At 42.0% G+C, this 11866-nt stretch overlaps 1 protein-coding gene across 1 annotated transcript in view; it reads right to left on the bottom strand.

Moving 5' to 3' along the window:
• The window catches only part of FANCM (Fanconi anemia, complementation group M), an 80210-nt gene that overhangs the window by 51644 nt on the left and 16700 nt on the right, over positions 1-11866 (bottom strand). Inside the window, exon 5 of the mRNA XM_009893922.1 lies at positions 722-853. Within this exon, the coding sequence (XP_009892224.1) occupies positions 722-853 (132 nt within the window). The remainder of the gene's footprint in view (positions 1-721; positions 854-11866) is intronic.

Here is an 11866-nt window from a genome sequence, read left to right as displayed (position 1 = left end):
AATTCATAGAACAAAAATAAGATTGGCATCTAAGAAACAGAGCCAAAGCACAAACTAATGCACAGCCAGCAGTCTATCTATCAAAACCTTCAGGAAAGAGGTTACACAATTCTTAATGATCAATGAAGGCAGTCTTTTTCCACCTTCAAAATAATCTCCAAAATACGTGTGTTATCTTCCAAGCCTAGCTCATTACTTTTTGATAAAGCAACACTCAAAATTCATCAGTATTTGGCAAAAATTCTAGCATGTCTACCCCAGCTACAAAATTTAAGCCAGCAAAGTTGGCTTGCCTACTGTGAAGTGTATTTCCCAATGTTCTTTTTAGGGTATGCATATTTTTCTTTTCCTTTTCTTTTTTTTTTTTCCCCCAGGTAATATTCTTTTTTAAGTTTGCAATATTGGAACACTCCATGACAACTTACATAAAAATAGGGGCAGTAATGTAGTTTTGAGGGGAAAGTGTAAATTTGGCAGTCAGGAATTACAATCTAAATTCTCAAAACAATTTCAGTTTGGAAATAAAGTTCTTCACCTTTTCCTTAACTTTCCTTTATTAGCATTAAGAAATGTGGAGCAAGTAGGCATATTTTATTCCAGGGCTAAAACCAAGATGTTACAAAGGGAATCTAACTTAAAATGTATCAAGAAACTTTGTACACTATGGAGTATTACTCTTTATTCACTACTTTAATAACATGAAATAAATATAGACATTTACCACATTTTGTGAAGACGGGTTTTTTCTATATTGATCTCTTGCTAGAATTATCTGGTACTTTGTAAGGCTGGGAATATCCCGTCTTGCTAAAACTCCTATTTTAATCAAGCGTCCAGCAAATGTTTCTAGCACCTGCAAAACAAAACACAAAAGCATACAAGAGATGTGAAGGTATGTATATTTAGCCCTTTACAGTAGTTTTATTTTTACAGATCTTACACAAGAGAACGCTGGCGGCTTGCTTATTTTATTTGAAACACCGAATTTTTCAAAACAGACTATACTGATTCCTGAATAATTTGTTATTGTGCTAAATGACAAACTCATGCTCTGACTCACTGTAATGTTCTCCACTATCAGGATCTTTTCAGGCTAATTTTCAAAATCTTTGTCTAAGGCTAGGAGAATTTTTACAACTTGCTTCCCTGAGGATTTGCACCCTCTATCCTATAGACAAACATCATCCTGCCCCCAAAATAACCCTGTATCCATCAAGTAACTGAGAAGTGGAAACACACACTGTGCTTTTGTAATGGCCCAAGTACTAAATGCGCAGAGAGGAAGCCAAACAGGACTGGTAACCAGCTACTGCACTCATGCTGCAGCTCCGTCTCTTACTGGTAACCCCAACTTCCATGGCGTTTCAGTCTCAGGAAAACTTGTATTCATCTTTGAGAAGTCTGAACTACCGCAGGCGGAGGCTAGCCAACAGGTTAGAAGGTTGTGTGTGGAAGGGATGGGAGTCGGGAGACACAAGCAGAGAGGACTGCGCGGCCGGCAGATGGGCCGGGCACAGCCGCATGCCCTATTGCCTTTGGAAGCCATGCCAAAAGACAATTTGTTTTCATACATCACATGTACCTGCTTTCCACATCAGTGAAACAAGGGAACTGACCTGCACTAATTCATCTTAATCTTGTTTTTCCTCTTTGTTTCTTAGCCTTAGGTGGTCAGGATTTTTTTCACAGACTTAGTTTTGCATGAGCGCTAACTCTGTAATAATTGGAGTAATCAGATTTGTTCTACAAAAATTACTTACAATCTGTTGGCCCACTTGGCTAGTAGCACCAAAACCATCTCTAGCGCACAATAACAAGCTTCTCCAAAAGCAGTGTTGGCTTAGTTTGACAGCAGACAGTTCCTGATAGCTGCTTACATGCGTAGTGTTTCCCGAGTTTTCTGGGCATTTTAACACCAATTCAGCTGCACTGTGCTAGAGAAGGCTACAGCATAACAAATGCTGAACCCCTTTATTGCTCTTCTTTCAGCCCACTGAAAATCAAGTCCAACCGAACCAATAAAAACACATCTAACTTTCAGGCCTCAAACAATACGGATCTAAGTACGTCTTCAGCTTGTGCAGACAAAATGCCCCAGCAGGAAGAGAAAGTCAACTGTAAAAGTGCAATGCATGTTTCTACACTAAGTAAAAACGCTCCATTTGTCTTCTTCACACATTTAGTGGAGGATGGGTTATAAGAGCCTGCTAGCATGCACAAATATTATTAACAACCACAATCTCCTCCTACCCTGTCAATGCAGCGGCAGCTTAGTTTAACTTCTCTCTGCTGCTTTGACTATTTTTATAGTTTGGTACTCCTTTAGCTTCTTACTCTGTGTACAGTGCTACGTGGCACTAAGTGGCAAATCCTGAGAAAAGGGGTGGGAATAATTGCCATCGTCAACTACAGCAGCATTAATCCCCTAAAGAATCAAAAATGCAAAGAGAACTTTGGAAGGGTGAATGAACACTTGCGAAAGCACAGGCCAAAGGGAGGAAACAATGTGCTGGGGAATTTCCACACTGCCTGCTCCATGCCTGCAGGTCTTTCAAAAACAGCTAGCCAGAGTCAGCAGGCTAAGCAGATTATAGCAGATAAAGGCTGCTGAGAAATAATAGAAACAAAGCCTGAATTCTGAATGCTCTGGTGCATCTTACGTTGCTCTTCTTCCCTACTCTGGGCCTTCAGCCTGGGATACCCGCTCTCAGGCAGCTTGACACTTTTGCTCAGAGCAGCCCAGCTCAGCTCAATCCTCTCCCGGCCGGAGGGGAACCAGGCGATGCCCACGGGAGCTGCTGGGAGGCCTCTGGGAGCCACTCCGAAGGCAGGACGGTGCTGAGGAGCACTGTCCGCTCCACGGCTCTGGGGAGATTTGGAATCAGACCAGCCGTGCAGACTGAATGCCCACCTGCGCCGAAGAGCCCGAGGCACCTCCGAGCCCCATCACCAGGTCTGCCTGTACCTACAGGGAGCCTGGGCCACGGCCTCACACCGCTCCCCAGGCAAAGCAAAGCACCTCCCGAGACTCCATCCCGAAGCACGCTTGCTAATTAAGACCAATGGATTAACTAGACCAAATAAACCACTAACGCTACTAACAACAAGCAAACACCAATTGGCAAACACAATATTGCTAGGAATTTCCAGAGGAAAGGGGGGAAAAAAAAAAAAAAGGAAATCAAATTATCTTCTCTTAAAATGCAGTCAAAAACATTCACCAAGCCACTTGGAAGTCTAAATGCGCATGAAATTAATTTCTCATATTTGGTTTAGTTTTAAGAGTTTAAAATTCAAAACTTCTTCTTTTACCAGTTTGTTATTGTTATGTTGGTTTTAAATCTGGCCTGTATCTGACAAGTCACTTTAAAAGGACAAAGAATTGTCTGTTCCAGCTTATAAAAACAGGTATTTAAAAAAAAAAGAAAAAAGAAAAAAGAAAATGTTAGTAATGCAAGGGTAAGTCAGTGCTTTTTATTTGAATGGGATATCACTGAAATAGCACTTTACCCTCCCATCAAACTCTAAACAGTTGGACATAAGGACACTTAAAATGCTGAAGATAAGCTTAAACTGTCTTTAGTAGAAGAAATGGAGTCAGTCGTTGAACACAAATATGTTTCTCCAGAAATGAAATTAAAGTTTTCATTAAAAAGTAATGCCCACATAAGTGTAATATTTCAAGACTGGTTTATTATTTCTTATACTTGTTGCATAGCTTTTTTAAAAAAAAATTACCATTACATGAACTTTTATGTTTCATCCCTTGACCTACTTTATAACATGTAAGAAAATTATATTGTCACTGTTTGCTCAGTGTACACCCCTGTCTGATTTAATCATCTTCTGCAAAACAAACCAAGGAAGACTATTATGAAAGACAGCAGGATCCAGTCACCTGGAGCTTCAAAACTAATAAGGAACAGTAAACATAACCTACTTAGAAGGGATACAGAAACAAGCGCTACTCAGAGTGATTACATTTATCTTGCCTCCATACCTTTATTTTTAATTAAAAAGATAATACTTCTGGAAAGTCTCCTCAATCTTTCCAAAACATTAAAGTGTTATGTTACCCATTTAAAAACAGAACTGTAGAATTAATTTAAATTAATTGCTTACTAGGACTCATGGCTTTTTCTAGCTCACTAAATTGAATTCAAAAAGCTGACAGATTTACTACCAATATATAGAAGGCAACTGGTAAAGTTATCCCACACTGCACTAAACTTGCCAAGAACATAGGGTTTTGCTGAACAAAGTATCCTCCCCAGCAAATCACGCTGATTTTTTGAAGCTTGTACCCAAGATTAGCTTAGGACCTGCCAGTTGGAGGTATGACAGTAGCTGAGGACTACCATGTGTATTACAAGCAGAACTGGCACGGTGAAGAACTGTTAATATTTCAGCTACACCTCACTAAAACCTGCTAGTAATCTGTTTTCTCCTGGCACAATAAAAAACAAAGGATCTAAACAAATGGCCCAGCCTAATTATTTTACTGCAGATTTGCAAGCATTCTGTACCAAAGAAAAACAAGAAATCTCCCACTCATAAATAACTGCATTGCATTTCCTTCAGAGTAGAGGAGGGGGTTGAGAGAAACCAGCCATACAGTAGACTGTATCTTCACCAAAGACTGAGAAGGTCCACGTCTATTCACAGACAAGGCAAAGTGCCAGGAAGCTCTCCAGAGCGCTCCCAGCCTCAACAGGCAGACCTGACCAGGTTTATACACTCACACCGCACTTCAATGGAGCTGCCATTTCCCTTCATCTCCTTCCCCTGCTCTCCTGGCTCCAGCATTTCCAACGCACAATACACCACAGACCCCTTCTGACAATGCTGGGGCAGATACAGAATTGCTGTGCAAGGAAAGGAGACTACGTTGTGTGTTGGTGAGGTAACATCACACCTACAGCTGTGCAGGAACGTTACCGTGCCCCGCTGACACACTGGTCTGCCTTAATGAGGGACCACTAAAACCAGGAGTAGGGGAGTAACACAAGCAGCTCCAGAACACAAACCCAGCTTTTGGTGTGGCCGTGCACCGCATGGACATCACACTGCTCCTGCTCTCTGCTCCAGATTTTCAAGTTTTCAACAAAGGGAGTGAAGGAAGACAAGAAAGGGAAAGACAAGACTTCTTCCAGGCTCTAGACCCACCACCCATAGCTGGAAAGGCAGCTCAGAAGGTGTATTTATCACCAGTCTTCACAATAGAGTTGTAATCATACTGCCCCGGGGGGGGTGAGCAAACTGATTTTGCAGGAAGGCAATCAACCAAGGCCTTCTACAGCTCTAGATCTAGAGCATTCATTGCTTTATTGTGGGACTGAAACTAGAAAGGTTCAGGTTTCACAAAGTGTGCTACCTTGAGAAATGCCAGTGCGATAAGCATTCCTGAAAATAACTTCCAGGAGGAAGTCCCAGGGACAGACCCTGTTTAGTTTCCGCCAACCATAACCCCGGGTTGAGTTGAGAGAGTCTTGAGACTCCATCAAAATAGAAAGTACCCATGGTCGCAGAGCCCAGCGGCGCCAGAGAACCATCTAGCCACACAGCTGGAGGAGCATGTCTCACGGATCAGCTAGGGCAGCTTAAAGATACCCTTTCACCCACTGCCAAAGAAACTTTTCAGGCACACAGCATACGTAAAGTTTATGTACAGAGTGAGAACAGTTCATTGTAACCTTTGATGAAACCTCTCAAATCGTAGTATAGTACAAAGATGGGAAGGAGGACAATTATTAAGAGAAAAAAAAAAAGTGGGTTTATGACAGAGAAGGCAACGAAGAAAGGCATTTGGGACTATGACTACTGCTCAGTTTTAGTCATTCTCCCTGCAAAGCTTTGGAGTAGCTCTTTGTATGTAATTACTAAGCACATAACAAAACCAAATCAAATACATATGCAGACAAACAAACACACACAAAGACAAACAAACTCTAAACATGAGGGAGAAAATGCTATTTTGTGTAAGCTTTCTACTGACATTTTCTTACCTTCCCAATAACGAAAATAAAGGAACAGGGACACAGCAGGGTACAGTGTTTTTAAGCTGACCTTATAATTCTCCAAAACCAATACTGATCAACCTAGTAATGATCTTCGCGCCTCTGAAAGTTTTGTTGTCAAGCTTATATAAACTCATTCAGACACTTCTCAGTCTTCCCACTCTCCAGGGATCTGTTACACATATCTGAACAGACACCGTTTTCCCCTGGAAGCTAGTATTCACCAGAAAGATACAATAGTTTGTCCTCTTCCAACATCTTGACTTTCTCCTTTTAATTTCTTAAAAGTTACAAGCAAAAGAAGGCCTAGAGTTTCTAATTTTCAATTAATTTCACTGAGAACATTTTTACTCTACTCTAGAAGTTATATGAAAGAAGTGCCTTTTCTATATCAATCTCCCATTCAGTAAAAGTAAATGTCATCACTTTGCCACGGGACAGAAAGAAGTATCCTACTGAGAATGTGTCATACCCTCAATTTGCAAGGCTAAATATTTTTCTTTTATATTCAGAGATATAACCTGCCAGGAAAGCACCAAGAATACAGCACTACCAAAAATATATTCTCTCAAGAGTGACTATTTATTAGCCAGCAGTCACACACAAAATTTGGCAAAAACACCACCCCCCCCCAGCAAAAATCAGCTTTGTTCAATTCCAGTAACAATCAAGTACTCTACTAGTCTGAGCTGACAGCAGCACCTAGACACAGACCACGATACATCTTCAGTACTCTATCAAATGTAGCCGTTTGTATGTAATTAATAAGCACGTAACAAAATCAAATCAAATACACACATAGTAATCTGTGCAGGTAGAAATTTAAAATAGAATGTTAAACTCCTACCAGCGTCCTTCTCACAGGTAGCCAGCCAACACTCAGTGGCATTTCTCACAAACAGAGAAATTTGGATGTGGTTTTAGACAATTTTTCTGGTTGTTGGTTTTTGGGTGGGTTTTTTTTTTTTTGTTTGGGTTTGTTTGTTTTGTGGTTTTTTTTCCTTCTCCAGCAACAACGCTTAGCAATCCTCTAAACAGAAATAATTTCATTTAAGCAACTATTTATTCTCATAATTAAGGCTTGAATAAAAGAGTTGGATTGTATTCTGTGAGAAAGCGTCAGAATTATTTATGCAGGATAGGCAGAGGAAGAGCCTCTACACATTGCCTCAAAGTCAGCTCTTCTCAAGAATAATGGTTTCATGGAAGAAATCTCCAAAACTACAATGCCCTCACTTGGTAGTAATAATCCAACTTCCAAAATTACGTGGAAAATTCCTTACCCACAAAGCTGCAGTCTGTTTGCACAGCACTAAAATGTAATTTTACACACTACCTGTGATATGGATCGATTCATGTTGCGCCTTACTTCAAGGTACTTACCCATAGCAACGTAGCTGCCCCATTAAGAAAGTTCAACAGTACCTTTGCAAGGAAAAATCAAACAACTGCCAAAAAATACAGTCCACTTCAGCACATTTTCAATTAATCTTGCAATTCTGTACACTAGGTGGTTGACCATGAAATCAAATCATCAGACAACCAAACACTTAAGCAAGCATCATTGCCAACATCTGTCAAGGATCTGCCTTCTCAGTGAATTTCAGATCAGAGAAGTGTCTGTGATGCTGCCCACAACTAAGAGGCCAAACAACCTCACAGCAGAACTATCTGCCTCACTGCAACCAGTGCATTCCACTTCTCTGCAAAAAAACCCCACATGCTAAATTCACTAGGAAAGAACTGTTCTCTCAGGACATTCCCACTGGCAGGTGTTCCTCCATTTGTAAATTCTGCAAGAAACAACAGCCCTTGGCTGGTCAACTTTGGCTGACAGAAGGAACACTTTGTAGGAACAGCACGATTTCAGTCTGTACTGTCAGAAGTACACAATAAGGACTTGCATGTCTCTGGCTTCTAAGGCAGTTACTACTTCATTGTCACCCCAAGATCAGCCCCTGGGACCAGGCAAACACCAAAGTTGAGCCTTACAGAAAGATACTGATCACAAAAAAAACCAACCAACCAAACAAAAAAAGCGGGGGAGGTTGTGTGTGTTTAGGATTAAACATCACACCACAGAGTCAAGAGTTACATCCCTAAACTTTGGTTTCCTCCTGCAAGCATCTCAACAATGTACAGGAGAGGACTATTTTCCTATTCTAAAATTCTAAAGGCCCTGAGGTTCCCCTTTCCTGCCTGCACACAAAGGACCACAACACATTTCACATTAAAGGCGGAAGGAAAGATAACTACAAATAGAAGCATATGCTCCACACAGACCCCTGATTCAAATTCAAATCCTGCTTTAATTGTCAGCCATCCCCATAACAGGTCTGCTTATCTCCCTCCTTCTCATAAAGGCTTGCCTCAGCAATGGCAAAATTAGGCAGCTGTCAACTGCCAAAGATGGACTTTCAATAACAAAATGACCCATGGCTTTTGCACTCCTAGCCAGTTTGGAATGACCTTGCAGACACTCCTGAATAAAATGAAAGATCTGTCTTTCAGGCACAGTTTGAAAATGTAAGAAAGTCCTGCTAAAGGACTAACAGGACACGAAGAGCAGTGGGGGAAAAAAGACGAGAGAATCGCTAGGAAAGACAACATGAGTTAATAGCTAAAAAAAACATATGAAGCGCGAACTTCTTTAAGATCTACACTGCTTGGATCCTACGGCAGCGGGTGAAGCTACAGAGCATCAGGACCGCCAGCAAAGCAGCGCTGGCTGCGTGCGTCAAAAAGCAATGAGGTGCTGATTATTTTTTAAGGAGCTATTCTTGGTGAAGGTCTAACATTACTTGCTGATGCTGTATATTCAGCTCTCTGCTAACACATCAAAATTAATGGAATAATTCTGAGCTTTTGTCGAGATAAGGAGAAATAAAGAGAATAATTATTTCGGTGTTATTTAGATAAGGCAAAGTATCTTATTTCAGGAGATATATTTCTTCCATATCAACTACCCAGTGTGTTTGGCAATATCCTAAACACCTACTCAATTTGACAGTAGTTGCTAATATTATTTTCTGATCTTTAAAGATATAAAAATTAGGAATCCACAAAACCAAAGAAAATAAAATGCGTGTAAAAAGGTGGTCAGTCTTCTCACTCCTTTGAAACTGAAATGACTTACGCCCACAGCAGCCCGCCGGGCTTTGCGGGGATTAGGGGGGCGGCGTTTCTGGGCTTACCGGCCGGTACCGTAACCTTCCCGGTTACTTCTGACCTTCAGCTGCAGGGCGTCCCTCTCGGCAGCTCCCGGCGCTTCCCCGATGCCGGTGACCGGCTCCCGAGCCGGGGGGGAACCGGAGCGGTGCCATGGCACGTACCCCGGGGAGGCGTGGGGCAGGGCCGGGAGGAGGCGGCGTGAGTGGTACGGCACAGGGTGTTGCCATCAACGCCCATGGCGGTTCCCCACACTCGATGCGCACAGAGTCTGAGATAAACCTTTGCACAGGGAGATGCAAAAGGTTTTCCTAACTCAGAGAAGTGGCTGAAGTAGTAGTGGGTTGACCTATTTATACTAAAAAGGACTGATTGGAGTTTTCAGTCTTGATTACAAACTAAATTTGACTACCTGCAAAAGCATTTGTCTTAAGAATCTCTCCTCACTGTAGCTATCCAAGAGGTTAGTTCTTTAAAAAAAGATGGTTGAACTGAAAGATGGCACAGCATAAACAAGTAAAAGGATTGGCTTTGCTTTTTGACAGTAAGCCTCCCAGGCTTATCTTATTAAGAAATTGTTTATTTTCAATGTTAAGAAGGACTGAAGAATCTGAAAGACTAACAACTCATAACAAGCAGCAGGGAGTAACTGCAAACTTAGCTCGTTCAGAAACTAACTCATCTGCACTGACCTGTGTAGAGAAGTAGAGAAAGATCGTTAGCATCTCTACCGTTCAGATAAATCACCTTCTAAGAGGATGGGAAGCAGCAAAACCTTGAACAACAGACTGCACTAGACACTACCAACATCAAACTGCTGTTACTGATAAACTTTTTCTAGACGCCAACACAACGAAGAGGGTACAACCTCCTTTCCAAGGCATGCCTACAAATTTCCTCTTACCTTTCTAATGTTTTAACAATGCAAATTAACACCCTGTCAGGTACTAACAGAAAGGCAAGGTCAGTCTGAACAGAGCTTTCTGGCTTGCCTTGCTCTTGCTGCCCACAGGAGGGGTCTTTGTGCCATCCCGTCCCTTCAGCAGGTGCTCCCGCAGCCACAGGTTTGCATCTGTATCAGTGCATCGCTGCTGAGGGCTGCAGGCTCTGCAGGGGCACAGAGGGAGGGGAGAGGAGAGGGGCTCCCTATTTAAGGCATGAGACATGAACACACAGATGCTAAATTGCTCCTTAAAAGTAGCTTTGTGTAGCAAAAACCAAGATTCCTTCCCCTTTAATTATCTGGTATTCTGATACATGGGAATTTCAATGCCCTGTTTCACTAAGATTTATTAGGCAGGATACCAAGTCTAGGAAATACATCAAAAATAGTATTCTACCACACTTTAACTACTGTGTTATAAAAAGTTTACTCTGTAATGCTAAGCAAGTGCTACAAAAACATAAAGAGAAGATTTTTCTTCAGATATTGTCCAGGGCTATACATCAAGAGTGGACTGCATCTCAATTAGAACAGCCTACGAAAGTTTGCCAGATTAGTTTACGTGGGCCATTCAAAGTTCAAGCTGGTAACATCCCTGTCTAGTCTCCAGTCAGCTAAAGTGCACTTGAACCTCAAGGAATACAGAGAGGAAGCACAGATGACTTTCTGGGAGGAGAAATCCTTCCTGTCAACTGGGGGCAGACCACCTCTCTTGACCGGTGTGCCCCATCCAAGCAGCGGGTGTCCACTGCTAAAGCCACGGTTTAAGAAAATACAAGAACTTTACTTGGCCAGCTGTTGACTGCCAGCCTGTGCAGACAAAGCACTCGAGACCTTAATGACAGAATGTCTATTTCCTGTAGTCTAGTGGTAAAACCTACAAAATAAGAACACTACCAACCCTCTCATCAATAGTTCCACACTGCCACAAGCTCTGACACCTGTTTTGTTCTATAGTGACAAAATACCTTTCAGAAAGATGACTTGCTTTGTAACTTTTGTTTAGCACCTTTTAAGGGTTACAGGAACACTGTAAGCATTCTAGAAAAAAAAAAAAAATCTAAGATTTTGTGACATGTGAACAACAGGTATTAAATGGAAATGCCAGCCCTATCATCACTGTTAACAAGATCTTAATCCTGTAGACTGACTGGCCTATGCCACACCTTGCAACAAAAAGGTAAAAGAAAATTAGAGGTGCAGGAAGGTATAATCTAACTTTCTTGGCTTGAAATCTCTACTTTATCTACTCCCAGTAGAAGCAGAAAATATGCCACAGCAGTTACTTTAAATTTCTCAATTCTAATTTCAATACAAGCACATTCATTAACAAGCAAGCTCAGGAAAGCTGCGACCCATCAAACCCATCTACTTGCTAAAGCGTAAAGCTGTCAACAGATACTCAGTGTACAAAGCTGTACTCTGAGCTCCAGTACCTAGGCTCCAGATCAAACTTCAGGTCTGGAATTGCAGGTGGTTTTCCATCAGTCCCAATGTACGTCCCCTGCCGAGGCTACCCCACCGAAGTGGGAGCGAGGTTGTGCTGGTACAGGTGCTGCTGGACAGCCGTAACCTCTGTCGGTTGAAGGCAGCGTGCAGGGAAGGACTACGGAGCCTCCATCGCTGGGTCATCCCCAGGATGCAGCCTCCCGCTGCAGCCCACCCCAGCCCAGCACTGAGCCTGCTTGTACCTCCTGAGCCGTTTCCTCATTACCCTCCCCAAGGTGCACATCTAGTG

The sequence above is a fragment of the Charadrius vociferus genome, unplaced genomic scaffold (assembly GCF_000708025.1).
Source record: "Charadrius vociferus isolate BGI_N301 unplaced genomic scaffold, ASM70802v2 scaffold49, whole genome shotgun sequence".
In the NCBI taxonomy this organism is placed as follows: domain Eukaryota; kingdom Metazoa; phylum Chordata; class Aves; order Charadriiformes; family Charadriidae; genus Charadrius; species Charadrius vociferus.
The sequence above is the reverse complement of the archived record's forward strand: the minus strand, read 5'-3'. Positions and strand labels throughout refer to the sequence as shown.